Below are 22216 nucleotides of genomic sequence, written 5' to 3'. Positions count from 1 at the left end.
TAATAGATACATTAGCATAATACAGATGCATTTTTACCTCAATCTCAATCCCTGACCTGACATGACCGCAGGTCTGATGACCCACACTGACAGCTGATTTTCATCCATATTATGCCATTGTGAACCCTTACATGTAATTTCCTAGAAAATGCCAGCAGTACATGGTGTTATCAGGCTGGTCACAGGCCCACAATTACTGATCTCCTCCTACTTCATTGGCTTCACTACAACACCTGCTGCGTCAGAGTCTCCTTGCCAGGATTTCATGTAAATCCGGTTCTTCTTTACAACTTGTCAGAGATTATTGGTTAATAATGTATTTTGCATGCAGGGCGTGTACACTGGCAGAGTGCTCACCTTACAAGAACAGCTGGTGCAGATCGGAAAACTAAATGCAGAAGCTGTTCGAGGGCAGTGGGCAAATCTATCCTGGGAATTGTTGTACGCCACCAATGACGATGAAGAACGCTACAGCATACAAGCCCACCCCGTGCTACTACGTAACCTAACTGTGCAGGCAGCAGACCCACCTCTTGGATACCCTATTTATTCCTCTGTACCTCTCCATGTGCCTTTGTATTAACCATGTGTACCGTGTTTCTGCATGTTCAGTGGAAAACACTAGTTTATGACCTAGTAACACAATCCTAGATGCTGCTGCTGGACTTTTTTTTAAACCCAAGCTGCACGTACTGATGTCGTTCCCTCCACATTACCTCTATATCATTGCATCACTATGTTTTACATGTCCAATAGTAAACTTGACAGACGACTTGAAGTAGTAGGTCATTGCTTCCTTTTGTAAATACGTGTACACTTTACAAAAATGTCTGACCAAAATGTGTATAATGTATAATATTTCTTTTATAAATTGTTCATTTTGATTGTAGTAAATCAGAGTTTCTTTACATGGCAGAGTGCTGGTTTGTTCTGTCATTGCACCAATGATGAAGTCCCATGCTGAATAGACCAAAGGTTTGTGTATGAAACCTGTAAGAGGTGTCTAACCCTTTATCATCTGTGTTCTTCTTTAAACCATTAGAAGTACCAATGTTTGTCCCATATGTCATATTCTGAGATGGTGATCTCTCCTTAATACCTACCAGCAATACTTTTATAGTCTCAGGGCCCTATTACAGGGAACGATAATATGCCAACAGGAAACATGGCTTGCAAACTACTTAAAGGGGAACTATCAGCAAAGGGGAATCTAACCTGCTGATAGCCCCTTATAGCACATTAGGTGCTGAGGAGGAAGGAATGGCCCTTACCTGGGCGCCGTTAGTCGGCGTCATCTTCAGCCGGGAGCCACTGCCCTGTCCCCACAGCATCATCCAGCCCGTCCGCTCCATTGATAATACCGCACAGCTGCCAGCCTCTAGCAGCTCTTGCTGCTGGAACGTCACATACCACACTAATGGATTGCCTACTCACCCAATCAGTAAGGGGGTGGGACAGCACTGCGGTCACGGATTGCCCGCTCAGCCAGTCCATGACATTTCACTAGCAGGATCCGGGGCCATATTATGGAAAGAAAATTACATCCAGAGCCTGTCCAAGAGAGGCACTAGGGGGACACAAGGACTGGTAAGTATACTTTCCCTTACCCCCTAAGCAGCAGCACATAATGGGGAAGATTCTATCTTCCTGCAATGATAGGACAGATGGTAACAAGCAATAAAGAGTTAATTGCCCCGCCTATAAGGCCCTATGCTGACCCAGCCTCCTTGTGCTTTTTTCTGTCCTTCTGTGGGACAGGTGGTAGGAGGAGAGTGGGGAGCAGGCCTATGTGTGTTTCTCTGCTCTCCTTCCAATAATTCTTCTTTTCCACATGGTCGTGTGGAGAGGGAGATTTTTTTGTATATGTATTTTGTTTTCTATCCTGCTCTGTTGTGTACAGAGCAAAGATTTTATTTTTCTTATGAAAGCAGCCGCCATCTCAGTGATCGCTCAGCTTCTATGCTCTGGCCAGTAAGTATTATGGCGCCATCCGCTGCCGGGCTGCACGTGGCTGCTAACCATGGCGCTGCTCAGACAAGACGCTGCTCACCTGGTGTCTGTCCTCACTCTTCAGAGAGGTAAGTCATACTGGCTTTTTTTGTGAGGAATTATATGGTGCCAGTGCAGGCTCTCTGCCTGGAAGCATGACCTGTATTGCAGGGGGCCTGTGTGCAGGCAAATGGATATAAATTTCATGAGATCTATAATAGTTTATAATTTATTTTTATTTTTTTGCCTGTGCAAGCTCTGTGAGACAGTTCCGCTATGTGATCATGCGGTATGGGTACTGCTATGTAATAATACAGTAAAAACTATGGATCTACTATATGTGTATGCTGCCTTAGATAAGAGCTGTTTGTGCACCTGGTTGCTGATTTCTTTCTAGTTGCTGGTTGTGTATTGATTGCACCTGGTATCTTTCTTACACTGGCACTACTTTTTCTTGTTGCATTGATGCTATGAAACTGCATTGTGTGTACACAACCCTAGATTTGCTAGGTGTGTATTGCTGACACCTGATGCGTGATTCATTACACCTGAGTGTGATTCCTGGCTCTAGTACTGCGATTAAAGGATGCACGGAAGCTGTGAGACTGCAGTGTGTGAACACAAGCCCAGAGTTGCTAGGTGAATATTGATTCCTTGCTCCAGTTCTGCTGTGGAAGGATGCATTGTGTGAACACAAGCCTAGAGTTGCTGTTATTGCACCTGATGTCTGATTCCTTGCTCTAGCACTGCTGTGGAAAGATGCATTGTGTAAACACAAGCCTAAAGTTGCTATTTTTTTTTTTATTACACCTGATGTTTCATTCAGTACTGCTATTGAATGAGGCAGTAAAGTTATGAAACTTTGTTGTGTGAACACAACCCTAGGATTGCTAGTGGTGTATTGATTGCACCTTACATGTCATCTATAGCTCTGCTTTTTGTTTGATGCAGTGAAGTTTTGAGACTGCATTGTATAAACACAACCCTAAAGTTCCGGGTTGTGTATTGAGTGCATCTGGGGTCTTTTCTAGCACGGTTACTGATATTTAATGTTGCATTGCAGCTATGAAACAGCATTGTGTGTACACACGCCTAGAGTTGCTACATGTATAGTACTGCTGTTTTTAAATTAGTAAAACGAGTGATTGTTAATTGTCAAAAACTTACAGTACTATATTTTCACCTACCCGGAACCATTCCTGGGTCAGGATTCCTAGAACTCCCCAATTGGTGTCCCTTCACCCAATGATGATTGTCAGGTCTCATGACGTCTGCAAGCAACGAATTAAATAGGAAGGTTGGCATATGTATCCCCTTTGCAGCAGATGCTGTCAGTATGGGATCAAAGAGTAAACGGCCTACATTGGGTTATGGTTTATACCCACAGATACAAGGGCCTCAACATTTTCTTCAGTCAGTGGCAGACCAATCTCTCCCTCAAAGGGGGCGGAGGCAACCACCCATCTATCTAAAAAAAGGGTGAGACAGGCGAAGAAGACTTTGTTCCTAACAGAAGTGGCTGTCATCCAACATGTGAGAGATGAGTGTGGTAAGTGAGCTCCAGTCCACTTCAGCACATCAATCTATGGGGAAGCTATCGGAGTAAGATCGAGAACACATCTACAGTGGTGCATATCGATCTTCAGAGCTGCATGTGATCAGTAGCATAACTGTTAAAAGCAGAAGCTGTTTTGCATGGACCAAGAGATCTATCCAGCAACAAGGGAAGTCACAATACCTTAATGTAAAAGGCTAAAGCCATTATATTACCCTGACAGAAGAATGGTCTCTGGACCAGGAGATGTTCTACTGAATCGCCAGATATTACAGCGACCCATTGGTCCCATGGCCATTTCGGGTAAAACCAGGATGCGTGGTTTTAACTCCTAAAAACTACTGTGGACAACAATCAGTAGAAGTCTTGTAAAAAGACAATACAGGATCAAGTCTCATTAATCCTGATAGCCACAGATTGGCCCAAGAGGTCATTGTGGTAATTGTTGTCCTCTCCTGATGAATATGTCCAAAAGGACATTTTGGAGACTTCCCCAGATTCCTCACCTACTGCCCCATGAGGACGGATTGTCTGGCAAATCACCAGATATTATGGCGACCCTTACGTGGACCTAATGGCCATTTCGGATAACGCCAGAATACGTGGTTTTTACTCCCTAAAACTGCTAGGGACGACAACCCGTAGTAATCTTGTAAGGACAAGACAGAATCATGCCTCATTACTCCTAATAGCTCAAGAAGGCATGGTTGTTCTCTCCTGATGCATGTGTCCAAAAGGACATTTTGGAGACTTCCCCAGAATCCTCAATTACTGTCACAGAAGGGCAGATTGTGTCTGGGTCTGGACCACCTATGATTGACGGCCTGAAGATTGACAGGCCTGATTAGCTGAGGCTTTTTAGAATTGGTGGTAAACATGATTCTGCTATTAAGAGCAGAACAAACAAAGAGAACGTCCCTGAGGGTGAAGGAGGTTTTCTATCCTGGTGTGAAGAATTGGACTTCTCCCATATCACTGTCTATCAAGGCGATCCTTCGATTTCTCCAGGATGGGTTTGAGAATGGGCTGAAGCTGTGACCGTCAAAGTACATGTCTCTGCTCTTCCAGACAGCTGACTGTCCCATAAATCCCTAATACAGAGATTTATTAAACCTACGCAAAAGGATTAAAGCAACTGTAATGGATCCAACTCCCAGGTGGGATCCGGGACTCGTCCTTCATCACCTTGCACGGCTCCGTTTTGAGTTATCTTTATTTGAATTCAAATACCTGACCCTCAAGGTATGCTTCCTAGTAGCTGTTACATCTGCTAAACGCAGGAGTATGTTCAGACATTAGGAGCCACTGAACCATATCTTGTTATCCTTCAGGACTTTGTCTTTTACCCTTAAGGTTCCTTCCTTATCCAACATTACTCAGCAGATTTAGTTACCTGTTTTTGCCTAAATTCCTCCAATGAGGAAGCATTACAACCGCACTCTCTGGTTGTGGGCGGAGCCTTGGGCCGACACTCTCTGGTTGTGGGCGGAGCCTTGAGAGTTTAGTGAGAACCAGAGAAGTCAGAAGATTTTTATCTGTATCTTTTTCAGGAAGGAACAATGATTGAAAGTCCTTAAAAGCCACTTTATCCAGATGGATACGGCAGACTCTGTGTGTTACCAAGAGGTGAGAGTCCAAGTACCTGAATCCATTAAGGCCCTTACCACAAGGGCAATGTCTACATCCTGGGTGGAGGAGATGTACATGCCCATTGATCAGATATACAGAACTGCATTGTGGTCTTCTTATACTTTTGGACATTAGAACCTCTGGGCAACCAATATTGGTAAACCGGTTCTCATGGCTGCTGTATGATTCTCCCACCCCTTATGTGATCTTGCTATATCCCCATTATGTGCTGCTGCTTAGGACTTAAGGGAAAGTGGAATTTTATACTCACCGTAAATTCTCTTTCCTGTAGTCCGAAGCAGCAGCACAAACTAACCCTCCCTATAAAAGTTTATGCATCATACCTTGAGTGTTTTGGGTTATGTTTCCTAGATCGTTAGAAGTACACAAGGAGGCTGGGTCAGCATAGGGCCTTATAGGCGGGGCAATTAACTCTTTATTGCTTGTTACCATCTGTCCTATCATTGCAGGAAGATAGAATCTTCCCCATTATGTGCTGCTGCTTCGGACTACAGGAAAGAGAATTTACGGTGAGTATAAAATTCCACTTTATTCTGTTCACACACCTCCCGCCTTTTTTTTTTTTTTTTTTATTTCATGGGAGTTTCTCTTTAATGGTAGATGGGAAGGCAGCAGATAAATGCTAGATCTTCATCTGCAAATGCTTTGTTTTAGTATTCTCCTTAGCAAACAGCCTGCCATGACTTCTATAGCAATTCAAGTTCAGTTTATTGAAACCCTTGGGGTATGTTATTGGTTTGGATGGTGCGGATATAAAAGGAAATGTTAAATGCACTCAGACTATGGCCCTCTGAATGATTATGTAATGCACATGTTGTAACAGTTCCCGAATACTGATATTCACAATAAATACAGAAGTAGAGGAAGCAATGATGCTCACACTGCAGTGACACTGCTAGAGAGAATGACCAATGACTATCTACATTTAATAACACATTTTATTTATATAGCACAAACATACTCAGTAGCACTTTACATTTCAAAAGAAGAAATTAGAAAGAAATTACGGAATTAAAAATTAACATGAAAAATGAGGGCCCTGCGCTTAAACAGCTTACAAAATATGCACAAAATCAAGATTTTTTTTAAAATACTGAACTAATATCCAATACTAAACATGTGACTTATTGTTATTCTTGTCAACAGTGTACAAGAAGCTTTGCAGTCATAAAAAAGCAGCATGGTCTGTGGTCAACTGGGAAGAAGTAACCTGTAGATAATGAAGAATCACAGCTTGACTCACAGTTCAGTGTTTGTGTTACTCACAGGGGTACTCTGGAGAAAAAAAATGAAATGAACTGGTATCAGAATGTTATACAGATTTGTAAATTACTTCTATTTAAAAATAGAAGGTGGCAGCAAAGAGCACTGTGTTAGACTGGAAAGAATACACCACTTCCTGCAGGACATACAGCAGCTGATAAGTACTGGAAGACTTACGTTTTTATATAGAAATAATTTACACATCTGTATAACTTTCTGACACCAGCTGAATTAAAACCACTTTCTTCAGGAACCTGTCATCCCCGTACCTGGGGCAGACCCCCCATACTTACCCCCTCATGCCGGTCCCACCGCGAAGAAATCACCGTTCTGCACAGCCAATATGCAAATTAGAATAGATGAGTCCAATGTCCATAGAAATTTATTGCTCTTCCAATTTGCATATTGGGCTCCAGACAGCAAGTAAATACAATACAGCACTAAAATTTCAACTGTAGAAAATTACTTCAATAGGCTTTACAGTCTTTACAATTTTTATTTCCTTAGCAGTCATAGTGCAGGGGCAGAGAAGGACCTGGTCACCTTGGAACATGATCATGATGATAATAATTGTATCATTATAGATTAAAGAACAAAAACAAAAAAACTATGTATATATTCATTGCAAAAAATGCTAGTTTGCAGATGAAGATGTCGCACAATGTATGGTAGTCTTGACGGGCTGTTATATTCTTCTTCATGAGCACAGTGCAGTTCTGCTTCTCATGTTGATGAATGCAAAGAAATTTCCATTAAGAGGTTTTCTTTAAAAATGCAAAAGAGGCATCAGCATCCTGCAACAGAAAGTGTATGATACATAAGTGTAAGTCATCTAAGTAGTCGCCTATTACTGCAGCTAGATAAAGACACTTGACTAAAGTGCACATATTGGTTGTGTTACATTCTATTGGAATATATTAATGTACCGCTGGATCTGCATTATTACTTACAGTATACAGGTTTTTGTAATGATCTAGCTACATATGGGGGAGATTTATCAAACATGGTGTAACGTGAAACTGGCTCAGTTGCCCCTAGCAACCAATCAGATTCCACCTTTCATTTTCCAGAGAGTCTGTGAGGAATGAACGGTGGAATCTGATTGGTTGCTAGGGGCAACTGAGCCAGTTTCACTTTACACCATGTTTGATAGATCTCGCCCATAGTGTGCTAAAGCTTCACTGCTTTTCCCTCAGTAGAAAGGTGTAGGGCCAAAGGATATACAAGGATAGGGCGTTACTGGAGCAAAATCATCTTGTGCACGAGGCTCTATCTGCTTCTAGGTTCCCTCTGATGTCCAGGATGTGTATCTCTACTCGTCCCTATCACAAATATGAGAAACAATAAATTAGGAAGGTTTTATATAAGTGTGTTACATGCCTCTATATATGGGGCCTAGTGGTTTAGAAAAACATAGCTGCTTTCATCCAAAAACCACCACACTTGTCCTCAGATTGTGTAAGGTATTATAACTGGTCTCTATTCACATAAATGGAACTGAGTTGCAGTACCATAAAGAAACTGAGGACAAGAGTGGTGCTATTTCTGGAAGAAAACAGCTATTTTGTTTCTTATTCCTGGTTAACCCCTTTAAAATCTGATGATCCAAACCTACAGCTGTTAGCTCAGGTCATCTGACCCACTGTCTGATGGGGCTGGGGCTCAATGTATATGTAACACGCTTGTGTGAAACATGCCCAAAGATGATAATGAACTAGTTAGATGGAAATACAGAGTTATTTGCTGGTATTTGATTAGTGAAACCTTTCCACACCACACTCCAGGATATTGCTGTTTTTTGTTAATTTTTTTTTTTTTTTACCATTTTTTTAAATTTTCTTAAGTTTTATTCTAAGCATCGCTAAGGTGGTATTTCCACCATCCTGAATGGCTTTTAAGGGGTTTTCCAGACAAAATGTACTGATCGGTAGAGTGGCGTCACTCAGCACCTGTGCCAATCAGCTATTTGGCACCCATACTACACAGTGAATGGGGTTTGTGAATGGGGTAGCAGCCTACAACTGCAGCTCTGCTCCAATTCACTTGAATGGGAGCTGAGCTGCAGTTACACATCGCCACTAGACATGAGCAAACCTTGAGCAGGCTCGAGTTCATCCGAACCCGAACTTTCGGCATTTGATTAGCAGTGGCTGCTGAAGTTGGATAAAGCCCTAAGGCTATGTGGAAAACATGGATATAGTCATTGGCTGTATCCATGTTTTCCAGACAACCTTAGAGCTTTATCCAAGTTCAGCAGCCCCAGCTAATCAAATGCCGAACGTTCGAGTTTGGATGGACTCGAACCCGGTTCGCTCATCTCTAATCGCCACCAATACACAATGAATGGAGACTAACTGCATTCACTGTGTAGTGTAAGTGCTGTCTGGCGCAAGTGCACCCCACCGATCAGTTACTATCCTGTAGAAAACTCATCAGTACATTTTGGCCGGAAAACCCCTTTAAGCAGCCATTTATAGCAACCTGTATTCTTTCTAGTTAGACACCTCAGGGAATCTTATGCACTTTATTACTGTCATTGTCATACAAAGATAAATATAGATAATGAAATGGATAATAAATACGTAATGTGTGAAAAGTGCCATGGGCAGAATCAAGGGTCACATGGCACACAGAGTGACCTTTATTTTCTTGCCATGTGCTGTTCTATAGTCATGAACCACTAAGAAGAACTGACTGAAACGTGTATTCTTCGCTTGCCACCTGCTTATCAGCTGTGATGCTTGAGGGGACTATAACCTGTCATTTTCCAATACATACTTTTTTTGTTCCAACATGTACAAGACTGGAATACTTTACTGGTCTACATTAGATCATTGAGTGGTACGTGCAATTTTAGAATATCATCATGGCCATATTATCCTTATGCTGTACAATATATGGTCCAAGATAAATAAATAAATTAAAAAAAAAAAAAATTATATCATTCAATGTGATGTACAGTCTAATAACTCTATTACCAACCATCTCAATTGCAGTGAAGCTTTTTACATATTCATTTTATAGGTGCCACCATCAGATATGATATATTACAACTTGATACACATTTGTACTATTGATTTAATCAAAGATTGTTAAAACGCTAGTTACCATTTACATTTCACCATGTATATTTAGTGCCATATATTTTCGCAACCTAAAATGTGAGCCATATATATTTTACTTGCAGTACTTACTATTCCACTTTTAAAGTTCTGTATTCTCTTCTGACCAATCTTCTGTGTTATCCACCCTCCCCATGTGGGAGCATACTGCCAGAGGTAATAGATTATTAGGAATGGCTGATCTGCAATCCAGGCTTCTTTCACGTCATTTGCAGCTGAAACCAAAATAAGACGAGCACAGCGATCTGTTGCCATTTTGTAACTTTGGTCAGCTTCGTTTCCAATAGTCTGACACATAAGGGAAAAAAGTGGTTTTAAAAAGATAACCTGAATATGAAAATAACATTTTACATTGTACTATAGAACAATAACACAACTCCACACCAAGGCCCAAACATCTAGTTGTGTATCATACAGCAGCTAAAACCTGCAGAAACGCAACTGGGCACAAATCTGGTAAATCAGCTCAATCAATTGTGCCAGCCAGGCCTCGAATGATCACAGGATTGTTCATACAACCAGGAATGCGGAATCAGCCAGCCCATAAAATGGTGTCTATGGAGCCAGTGGAAAGGCGCGCGGCCATGTGCACATACAGCCGACGGAATTTATCCGCAAGAATTCCTCAGTGTCAACCCACCCTAAGAATGGAATTGTGGTGGTATGCATAACAGGGGAGCCTACTATCTCCAAAAGGTGCCTGAAGTAAAAGACACTCAGGGTGCGTTCACACCTACAGGAACTGCAGCTGATTTTCTGCTGCAGATCCGCAGCAGATTTCATTTAAATAACTGAACACAACATTAAATCTGCACCATCAAATCTGCTGCAGATCCTGTAGGTGGGAACGCACCCTCAAAGTACATCTGATCTCCTGTGGCCTATGGGGAAGAGTAAAGATAAGCGAACCTTAAAGGGAACCTGTCACCAAGACAATGCCATCCTGTTATAGAGCAGGAAGAACTGAGCAGATTGATATATATCTTTGTGGGAAAAGATTCAGTATAACTTGTAACGTATTGATTGAAATCCCTGATCATTCTGTGTTAAGTCCAATGGGGGGAGTCACTCCATGGACTGGACCCCTTAAGCATGGAAACATCAGAGATTTCAATCAATAATTAGGTATACTGAAACTTTTCCCATAAACGTATATATATTAATCCACTCAGTTCCTTCTGCTCTATAACAGGATGCCAATAGCTTAGGTAGCATTTTCATGGTGATGGGTTCCGAACTCTCAACATTTGATTACCGCTGACTGAAGAAGTTGGATGCAGCCCTGGAAAACATGCATGTGCTCGAAGTTTGCTCATCTTTAGTAAAGTAATGTCTCTAACTAAGAATCTGAATCAGCACTCATGTACAAGCACCACAGGCACCAGGTAACCACTTGATATAGATGCAATGTAATTTTACCTTTTTTAAGTTTTCCGCACAGGCATTCTCCACAATCTTTGACTGTACAGGTCCTGGACATATATTGATGACTGAAATCCCTGGATAACTTCCCAGCTCAATTCTCAGGCTGTTAAAAAATCCCTGCAAAATGAAAAAGCATGAGACTAAAAACTGTTAATAATTAAAAACTTACCAATAAATGTTGTGCCTTATAGTGTATATCTATATTGTAGGAATATGAGTATCTACCAATGTACTGCATTAACTTGTTGGCCAATTTCTAGTTTTAGTTAATCTTGCATGCTTGCTTGTGACCCTGCCAGTTCAGAGCTCAGTGGGTGTCAGATAAAATACACACCTGAAGTGCATGTTTACTGGCAGCATATCCCGATGACAGGGGAACTCCGATCAGGCCTGTGACGCTGCTTATGGTGATGATCTTTCCTTTCTTCTTCTCAATCATGTGGGGTAAGACGTGTTTTGTTATGGAAATGGTCCCTATATAATTAAGGTCTATCAATCCCCGATATACATCCAGGTCTGTATCCACAAAGAGAGAGCGCTGCGACCGCCCGCCATTATTCACCAGAATGTCAATCTGAGGAGAGTGAAAATGAAAAACAAATTTATTGACTCATATCTTGACAAAAGGGGCATGTGTATAACTAGATAAAGAAATGTTTATGTGTACAAGATGGGGTAGCCCCTTTACTTGTCATTTATACCTTTAACAGTTTTCCTTAAGTTGCATTTCTAATTTTCAATCCTGGAGCTGGTGAGTGGAGAATAAAGTCTCCCATACACTGCAGATACACAGAAGATGAGATCCTGCTCCCCTATATATCCATGGTAAACCTTTAGAAGCAGCATAAGGACATTATAGAGAAATAACAACTGGGGGAGATTTATTAAAAATTTACACTTTTTTTGGAGTGGAAAAGTTGCAAAATTTTGAGTAACCGCATAGCTGCGCAAAATTTAGCGACTTTTCCCCGACATAGACTGATCATGCCTACTTCAGCTTTCGCTGAAAGTAGGCATGATTAATCATGTGCGACTATCTAAAATAGTCGCACATGTGTCGCAAACTCACTCCACACTAGAGGTGGTGTATTTCACCACCTATAATATGGAGCTGGTATGCTCCGTGGGTCGGGTGCAGTGAACCTGGTCCACAGAGTGTAAGGGGTTAAGTAGTGATGCAGCATCACTACTAACCTTCTGTGGCTGTACAGTACGGAGGGGTGCATAGCGTACCCTTTCTTACAGTACAGGAGCAGGGAATCCCCCCATTAAGCCATGATTCCCTGCCTACAGGGTTTCCCACCCAAAAGCAGAAAGCAGTCTGCTTCTGGGCGGGAAATTTAAAATCCTGGCAGAGAAGTTACAGTCTGGCTTAAGCCCCTGGGAACCAGACTGTTGTGGCACTGCACCTGCACCAGCAAGGAAGGGGGTTAAGTGCCCCCTTCCTTGCTGGGGCAGATGCAGTGCGATCTCCATGGGGGGGGGGGGGGGGTTACCTGCTGCTGCTTCCTTCATTGTTGCTAGCTGTCCCGAGATGTCCCGATAAGCCCCGCCCCCTATACGAGTGTCCGATGCGGGGGCGGGGCTTACCGGGACATCCCGGGACAGCTAGCAACAATGGAGGAAGCAGCAGCAGGTAACACCCACCATCACCCTCCCCCCCCCGCCCAGAGCGCACTGCATCTGCCTCAGCAAGGAAGGGGGTTAGCCTTACAGGATGCTAGGAAAGCTGAGTGACCTCCAGCATGGGAGTTACAGTCTGGCTCCCAGGGACTTAACCCCTTACTTGTTGTTTGTTTTTGCTTGTGTTTTTCTTTTCCAGACCCTGGCACGCAGAGGATTACACTTGCACTTTAATGTACAATAAAATGGTCAACGAGCGGTGTGGGGGGTGTTTTTATTTGAAAAAAAAATTTCTAGGTGTGTTGTGTTTTCTTTCATTACTTTATAGACTTAGTAGCGGAAGCTGTCTTATAGACGGAATCCATTACTAAGTCGGGGCTTAGTGTTAGCCGGTATAAAATGGCTAACACTAACCCCCCCATTATTACCCCAGTACCCAATGCCACCAGGGGTACTGGGAAGAGCCGGGTGCCAGTAGTTCCGGAGCGTCAAAATTGGCGCTCCTGGACTGGGCGGCAGCAGGCTGGTAATATTAAGGCTGGGGAGGGCCTAAACCAATGGCTCTTCCCACCCTGGTGTTACCAGGCTGCTGTTGCTTGGTTATTAACCTGGCTGGTTATGGAAAGGGGGGGGGGATCCTATGTGTTTTTTTTTTTTTAATTATTATTTAAAAAAACAAAAAAAAAAACGTATGGGCTCCCCCCCCCCCCTTTTCATAACCAGCCGGGTTAAAAACATAGCAACAGCAGCCTAGTAACACCAGGGTGGGAAGAGCCATTTATTTTGGCCCTCCCCAGCCTTTTTTCCACCTAGGAACCCACATAAGCCCTTTTTTTTTTTTTTTTTTGCGTCACTAATTGAAGTTTGCAATGACAGGCTGAATTTTTGCATAAAGTACACTGCGAAACCAGAAAAAAATTCAATGTGTGGTGAAATTGAACAAAAGAAATAATTTTTTTTATTTAGGGGGTTTTTGTTTCTACGCCATTCGCCCTGGGGTAAAACTGACTTGTTATATATGTTCCTCAAGTCGTTATGAGTACAACGATATGTAACATGTATAACTTATATTGTATCTGATGGCCTGTAAAAAATTCAAACCATTGTTAAAAAATATATGTTCCTTAAAATCGCTCTATTCCCAGGCTTATAGCGCTTTTATCCTTTGGTCTATGGGGCTGTGTCAGGTGTCATTTTTTGTGCCATGATGTTTACTTTCTATCGGTACCTTGATTGCGCATATACGACTTTTTGATCTATTACATTTTTTCTGGATTTGATGCGACCAAAAATGCGCAATTTTGCACTTTGGGATTTTTTTGCGCTGTCGCCGTTTACCGTACGAGATCAGGAATGTGATTAATTAATAGTTCGGGCGATTACGCACGTGGCAATAGCAAACATGTTTATTTATTTACTTTTATTTAACATGGGAAAAGGAGTGATTCAGACTTTATTAGGGGAGGGGGCTTTTTACTAATAACACTTTTTTTTTTTTTACACATATACTAGAAGCCCCCCTGGGGGACTTCTAGTATATACACTTTGATCTCTCATTGAGATCTTTGCTGTATACTTATACAGCAGAGATCAATGAGATCGGCACTCGTATGCTGCAGCCGAAAGCATCAGAGTGCCGAGCCGGGATCAGCGCCATTTTGGCGGAGACCCCAGCCGGAGCAGGATGTGTGGATCGATCCACCCCCACTAGACACCAGGGACGGCTGCATACAGTGATCGGATGCAGCTGTCAACTTTGACAGCTGCCTCCGATTACTTAATTAGCGGGCACAGCGATCGGACCGTGCCCACTAATAGCCGCAACCGGGACCGTGGAGGTTCAGAGCGGGGTCCCCCCGTGCCGGGGAGACAGGCTCCCGACCCCCCGTTACAGCCCCTTATACTCACCTAATCCCGCCAGGTCCTGCTTCTGGATCCAGTCGGGTCACAGAGATATGAGCGCCCGAAGCCCGGCGCGCGCGCTCACAGGAGACTCCGATGCCCATAGAGAATGACGGAGCATCGGACTCCCCATTCATTCTCTATGAGCGTCGGACTCTCTTGTGAGCGCGTGCCGGGCTTCGGGCGCTCATATCTCCGTGACCCGACCGGATCAGGAAGCGGGACCCGGCGGGATCAGGTGAATATAGGGGGCTGTAACGGGGGGTCGGGAGCCTGTCACCCCGGCACGGGGGGGGTGACAGGTCTCTTTAAAAGATATTGGGAAGAAATATTTGGGGAAATTAAGGATAGATTAGGGGTGGATTTGAAGATGTGTCCAGAAATCGCACTTTTTGGTGAAATGGGAGGGATACAGGTTACTAGGGTCCAAAAAAGTATAGTGAGTAGAGTACTGTTTGCAGCTAGACTTTGTATATTAAAGAAATGGATCTCCCTGAGTATACCTTCATTGGAGGTAAGTGTTTAAAATTGATGGATTTTGTAAAAGCCCTACAAATAAATAAGATAGATGAATATGAAAGCAAATGGTCAAAATGTTAGAAATGGAAGAGGGGGAGGTTACCCAGGCAAAAGGGGGGGGGGGGTAGGGGGTCTTTTTTTTTTCTTTAGGGGGGAGGGGGGTAATAAATGGGGAAAAAAATTAGGGGATAAGTTTTGAAGCATAAGGGAAATTGAGGTTTATGGTAGGGGTGGAAAAAGGAAAAATGTAAGGGGGGGTAGACCTGGTTAAGCTGGTAGTAGGGTAGGTTGAGATTTTGGAGTGTGTAAAGGGGTTGGGACACCTTCCCCCTCTGCATAAGAAAGGTTTAGGAGGGATGGGGGATTGTTGGGGGCGGGGGTGGGGAGTAGAGGTCGACAGATCGAGGTTGTGAATGAGAGGAGCAAAGAGGGTCTGACACTAAAAGAAGCCCCAAAGAGGGATTAAGAAGTTATATATATATTAAAATAATAATAATAAAATAAAAATAAATAAATAATAAATGGCAATGAGAGAAAGGGATGGCCAGGGGGCTGCCATATGGGGATGGGTGACCTTTATATAAGGTTATTGCGTACCTGGGGGCGGTCTAGGTGTCATCTGTAACGGTCAAAAGACCTGAAGGGGGCAATATCCCTGAGGGTGTCCTCCTGAGAAGGTGGAGCCAGGTAGGGGAGGAAGCCCCATCGGGTCTGGATGATAATTAAAGAGTGTAAAGTTGAATGGGGTTCTGTTGGTGAGTGGAAGTGAAGAGAGTAAGGTGGAATCTGTACGCGTCTGCTGCCCTCCCTGCCTCAGATAGGACTCCTAGGGGTAGTTAAAGTGAGTAAACAATAGGAGGGTGAGGGAGTTATGGGTTAGTTTGGAATGTAGTAGTAGCAGAAGGCGGAGTGGGTTGGCGTCCTGAGGAATTGAGAGTGGATAGAGGATGGGGTAAGGAGAGGGGGGGGGGATAATTAGGTATACCAATTAGGACATTGGAGAGTGATGAGCCATGCTGATCCAGGTCTGCCCTTCTTCAAGTGGTAATTGTGGACAATTTCGGGAAGGGGATAGGGTATGTTTTGTTTATGTTTTATTTTTTGGGGGTTTGTCTTTGTATTTTTGGTTGTGGGCCTAATAGTGCTAAAGCCCTATTTTAGCACTATAAGGGATGTATAGGGGGGGGGTAGATGACAATATGTATGAGAAATAACCCCAATGTAAATGTTAATGTGTTTTGTTATAAATGGCAACCTTAATAAAGAATTAAAAAAAGAAAAAAAAAAAAAAGGATGCATGACGTACCGGTACGTCATGCGTCCTTAAGAGGTTAAAGTGTCACTGTTGTTTAATTTTTTTTCAGAAATCAATAGTACAGGCTATTTTAAGAAACTTTGTAATTGGGTTTATTAGCCGAAAAATGCATTTTTATAATGAAAAAACAGTTTGAAGCTCCACCCCCGTCTTCATGGCTTGCTTATGGAGAGGGGAGGAGAGAGATGAGGCACCAAAACAGGACAACAAAGAGTTAATCTACAGTTAATCACCCGGCTATCTCCTCTGACATTCAGAACTGACCTCTCAGGCCTCTGAATACCCACCCACCCCACCTCCTGTTGTGTATTCCTTTGTTCTCTGATTTCCTGATATTTTGCAGTGAATGGAAAAGAGGGGGGGCTGGGAAAAGGCTTTTCGAATGCAGATAATGACATATTTGCCTAATAAACCCAATTAGAAAGTTTCTTTAAATCGCCTGGACTATTGATTTCTGCAAAAAAAGAAAAGAAAAAAAAAATACGACAGTGACTCTTTAAAGTAAAATGAGTTTCAATGGGCGTGAAGGAAAGCAGTCTGATAAGTGGAGAAAATGGCATTTTTCTCTGATAAGAGATATTACTAAGTTTCTTATATTCACTTGTAATACTGATTTATGCAGTTTGGTTAAAAAAAAAAAAATGCAGTGGCCATTTAAATTTTTACTTTATGCTTTTTACATACATTATAATGTGCACTTACTCTTCCAAAATGTTTCATGACCTTGTCTGTTGCCGCCTCGTGTGTACTCGTATCAGTCAGGTCGAGAGGAACAACTAATAGATCATTTTCTTCCAAACTGCTGATTTCTGATAATAAAAATAAAACCATCTAATAATAATCACTCTGAGACAAAAACGTAATTATATCATGCTATGGAGCCAATTAAGCAGTGAATCCGAGGGTCAATGTCACTTCCCCTCTGTATGCTCCCCTCAAACTATAGGCTGCTATAAACAGCATCTGTATTCTGAAAAGGGCAGCTGTGGGGCATTTATTTTCTGCCTGCAATGCAAGTGTATGGAACCCATAGTGCTCATATGGACAAGACCGCCCCGGCTAGTAATTGGCTGAGCAGCCTGTCACTACAGAGACTGGTTTTGAAGTTGTATCAGCGGCTGTGGGGAGCGTGGAGAAACCAGGAAGACAGCGGGGAGTGTGGAGAGGTAATGTATACAGTTTATTATTTACTATATTCAGCAAAGGCTGCACGGACATCACTAACAAACATATACATACATGCATACATACACATATATATATATTTTAAGGATGGTCCGAACCGAGTTCGGTTCGGGTTTGTATGAACCCGAACTCTCGGTAATGATTCCTGCTGTCTGCCCGCTCCGTGGAGAGGGTGGATACAGCGGGAGGACCGCCTGGAAAACTGGGATACAGCCATAGCCATAGGCTGTATGGCTGTTCATACGAACCCGAACCTCGGCAGTTTTTCGGACCATCCCTAATGTATATATATGTGTGTGTATATATATATATATATATATATATATATATATATATATATATATATATATATATATATATATATATATATATACACATATATACACATATATATATATATATATATATATATATATATATATATATATATATATATATATATATATACATAATGATAATGATAATCATGCCGTGTAATATGCTCAGTAAACAGATATGTAGTATTTTCAGCCAGAACCAGGAATTCTTGTGTTGGTTTCCCTACTGGTTTTGGCTACAAATATTTTGTGTGACCCCCAATCTAAGCTTAAAGAGAACCAATCACCTAAAATTTACTATCCCTATTATCAAAGATTCTCTCTCCCTAAGGGCCCTATTCCACTGGACGATTATCGTTCAGATTATCGTTAAATCGTTCGAATCTAAACGATAATCGTTCGGTTGAAATGCAGTTAACGATTAACGACCGAACGAGAAATCGTTGATCGCTTTATAAGACCTGGACCTATTTTTATCGTTGCTCGTTCGCAAATCGTTCGCGTTGAATAAGACATCGTTCGGTCGTTCGCAATAGATACGAATGCAATAGCGAATAAATAGCGAAGAAAAAACGATCGCAATTACGATCATAAGTAACGATTATCGTTCAATGGAAATGAGTGAACGTTTTCAGGTCTTTCGCAATAGTGGTCGTTTGCGATCGTTAATCGTTAATGATATGCAAACGATAATCGTCCAGTGGAATAGGGCCCTAAGTCTATCTATGAAGATAGAGACTGCCTTTGCAGTCTGTATCTTATTCTTTACCTAATTCCTCTTCCTCTGTGCAGTAATGCTGGGCGCCGCCATCTTGATGACGTCACGCTGGAACGCACGTGACGTCATCAAGATGGCGGCGGCCGGCATTAATGCACCGGAACAAAGGAGCAGGTAAAGTATAAGATACAGATTGCAAATGCAGTCTGTATCTTTATGAAGTCTATTTATGAAGATACAGACTACATTTGCAGTCTGTATCTTTACCCCAGACTTTACCTGCTCCTTTGTTCCGGTGCAGTAATGCCGGCCGCCGCCATCTTGATGACGTCACGTGCGTTCCAGCAGTGCGTTCCAGAGTGACGTCATCAAGATGGCGGCGCCCGGCATTACTGCACCGGAACAAAGGATCAGCTAAAGTATAAGATACAGACTGCAAATGCAGTCTGTATCTTCATAAATAGACTTCGGAAAGATACAGACTGCCTTTACAGTCTGTATCTTATACTTTACCTGATCCTCTGGTCCGCTACAGCAAGGCCGGCGCCGCCATCTTGATTACGCTACTTGCGTTCCACCGCTGGAACGCAAGTGACGTATTCAAGATGGCGGCGCGCGGCCTTCCTGCACCGAACAAGAGGATCAGGTAAAGTATAAGATACAGACTGCAAAGGCCCTTTGAGTAAGGCCTTTGCAGTCTGTATCTTATACTTTACCTGATCCTCTGGTCCGCTACAGCAAGGCCAGCGCCGCCATCTTGATTTAGTCTTTTGCGTTCCAGCGGTGGAACGCAAGTGATGTCATCAAGATGGCGGTGCCCGCCTTGCAGCTTTGTATGACGGGAGCTTCCCGTCTCGCGCCGGCTCTTTTGAAAAGAGCCGGCGCGAGATAGGAAAGTAAAAAGTAAATATTTTAAAAACACAGCCAAAAAAGTAATCAATTATATTTACAAATATTAATAAAATAAGTAAATACATCTAATTAGGGAAAAACATTTTTTTGATTTTCATCGATGATTGGTTCTCTTTAAAGACTGTGCATTTACATAAGACAAGAAATCCATACCAAGACACCTCTTCTTTACTCTCAATAGTTCTTCTTCTCTCCTGGAGGACAGGACTAAAGGGGCACCTAATTTTGCAAGCTGGTAACATAATTCTTCCCCAATACCGCTGGATGCACCGGTGACCCAGACGACGCTACCACGGAGCTTACTCTCTGCAAATAAAAAAACATTGTCATATTATTCCTATTCAAGTACTGCATAATACCGCACACCTCTAGGGATAGCCATAAACGTTTTTCAGCAAGATTTTCCCATATTAACCAGTGAGCTACATTGAGTTGCATGTAACTTTGTGCACCCCAACTGATCAAAAATAGATACATGTATTCCGTGACTGTGCTACTGTGGAACTACAAGAAGATGAGATCCTGCTCCCCTATATATCCATAGTAAACACTTAGAAGCCGCTTGAAGGACATTATAGAGAAATAGGAAACAGTGTATGCTGTAAATCCAGCACAGGGTGACAGAAAGTGTCACTGTTGCATTTATTTTTTTTGCAGAAATCAATAGTCCAGGCAATTTTAAGAAACTTTGTAATTGGCTTTTATTAGGCAAATATGCCATTATCTGCATTTAAAAAGACTTTCCCCAGGTCACTCCCCCCCCTCATCTCTCTCATTTACTGCTCATTATCAGGAAATCACATCTTGTTGCATCAGACATGCCCCTGTCTGTTCTATAGAGAGGGGAGGGGGAAGGAGGGAGATTGTTCTCTGTTCTCTGCTACAGACTAAAGGATTACACAGCAGGAGCTGTGTGAAAGCCATATTCAGAGGTCAGAGAGGTCAGTGCTGATTTCAGAGGAGATAGCCTGGTGATGTAGCTGTAAATTAACTCTTTGTTGTCCTGTTTTGGTGGATCACCTTCCTCCGCCCCTCCCCATAGAGAAAAATGAAGACGGGGGGAGAGCTTCAAACTGCTTTCTCATGATAAAAATGCATTTTTCGGCTAATAAACCCAAATAAAAGTTTCTTAAAATCACCTGTACTATTGATTTCTGAAAAAGAAATTTAAACGACAGAGACACTTTAACACTTGCTAGAGCATTCAGCAACTTCTCTGTTTCTCCCTTCCTCAGTCTCTACAGCTTATTCCCCCTTCGTGTACCATAGACTTTAATAGCCAGCATGTAAACTGGTCTCTCGGGCTATCAATAGTCCAGACTGGCTCTGAAGCTGTATCGGCGGCTGCGGGGAGCCGGGAAGAAGCCAAGAAGACATTGGGGAGTGTGGAGAGGTAATGTTTACAGTTTATTAGTAACTATATACAGCAAGGGCTGCATGGACATCACTAATATATATTATAAATGAGCCGTGTAATAAGCTGAGTTGATTGTAACATTGCGCACTCCAACTGTTCAAAAAAGATATATGTATTCTGTTACTGTACTGCTGTGGAACTATCAGTCCCAGCACGACACAGCACGATTCTGTAAGTCTTATCCCCTACAGCAGCACAATCACAGTTTGCATTCTAGGTGATCTCCATCCTGTGATTCTCCAGCTGATGCAGAACTACAACTCCCAGCATGCACCAGCTGAGGGGTCACAGGGAACAGAGCTCTATGTAATGGGGTTTCTGCTTGTCTCCTTAGGGCAGCACACTGATAGTATAGGATTCTGATAATAAGAATACTATATAATACACCGGCTTATCATCAGCTATGTAATAATTACCTGGTGAACTGCCAAAGCGTTCAGCCCACAACAAAGTCAAATCTCCATCGGCTTTAATAAGCCTGACGAGCTGTATGACAAAGTATAGGAGGCAGCCGAGCACCAGGAACAAGAGGCAGCCCAGCACTTCCATGTCTGCACTGTGCAATTAGTTCCAGGGACTGAGGAGCGGCTGCTGTCAATCATTGTCCAGCGTGACAGCTGACGTCACGCTGAGTCCGCCCTCCACGTCTACGAGGGGGCGTGGTCACCGTGCGCTCCCTCTCACTTCTACGTCACGTAGATGGAGGCAATGGTAACAACAACCTTCAGGAAGCCCCTCCCATATCTAACATGGCGGCGGCTCTCCATGTTACGTCCGGGAGGGGCTTAGGAGGGTAGTTGTTGCATAACTGCAGTGTCTTTGCCAAGGTGGAGGCCTGAGCGAGCTGCTGCAGTGTAAATAGCAGGCAGTGCCGAATGAGGGTGTGCTGCACGGTGCACAGAATAGTGACCTGTACATATGTCCTCTATACTGTATACACACCCATCAGCCATAACAATAAAACCACAGTCCCCATAGAGAATAAATGGGGCTGCGATGCGTTGACACTAAAGAGCGCGTTCGAGTCTGATCATTTGCCATTTTAATACCAGTGGTTTAGGGTCCGTTTACACACACAGATTATCTTGACAGATTTTTGCAGCCAAAACCAGAAATGGATTTGAAAAAAAAAAAAAAAATCTCAGTCTTTCCTTTATGACCTGTTCCCTGTTTATTGTCCATTCCTGGCTCTGGCTGCAAAAATCTGTCAGATAATCTGTGTGTGTAAACGAACCCTTAGGGTCCATTTACACAGAAAGATTATCTGACATTATCTGCCAAAGATTTGAAGCCAAAGCCAGGAA

At 42.7% G+C, this 22216-nt stretch overlaps 2 protein-coding genes across 5 annotated transcripts in view; one reads left to right on the top strand and one right to left on the bottom strand.

Moving 5' to 3' along the window:
• The window catches only part of PCNX4 (pecanex 4), a 28929-nt gene extending 28021 nt beyond the window's left edge, over positions 1-908 (top strand). For all 4 annotated transcript variants that reach the window (XM_069950134.1, XM_069950135.1, XM_069950136.1 and 1 more), the window contains exon 12: positions 332-908. In XM_069950134.1, the coding sequence (XP_069806235.1) occupies positions 332-583 (252 nt within the window). In that variant the 3' untranslated portion in view covers positions 584-908. The remainder of the gene's footprint in view (positions 1-331) is intronic.
• A 6044-nt stretch (positions 909-6952) lies between these two features.
• DHRS7 (dehydrogenase/reductase 7) lies at positions 6953-21508 on the bottom strand. The gene is made up of 7 exons (XM_069950053.1): positions 21329-21508; positions 19649-19801; positions 17066-17172; positions 11339-11578; positions 10999-11121; positions 9652-9867; positions 6953-7251 (listed from the first exon to the last, which is right to left on the bottom strand). The coding sequence occupies exons 1-7, from the start codon at positions 21459-21461 to the stop codon at positions 7210-7212; spliced, it is 1014 nt and encodes a 337-aa protein (XP_069806154.1). The 5' UTR covers positions 21462-21508; the 3' UTR covers positions 6953-7209.
• Positions 21509-22216: the final 708 nt, after the last annotated feature.

The sequence above is a fragment of the Dendropsophus ebraccatus genome, chromosome 13 (genome assembly GCF_027789765.1).
Source record: "Dendropsophus ebraccatus isolate aDenEbr1 chromosome 13, aDenEbr1.pat, whole genome shotgun sequence".
Taxonomy (NCBI): domain Eukaryota; kingdom Metazoa; phylum Chordata; class Amphibia; order Anura; family Hylidae; genus Dendropsophus; species Dendropsophus ebraccatus.
The sequence above is the reverse complement of the archived record's forward strand: the minus strand, read 5'-3'. Positions and strand labels throughout refer to the sequence as shown.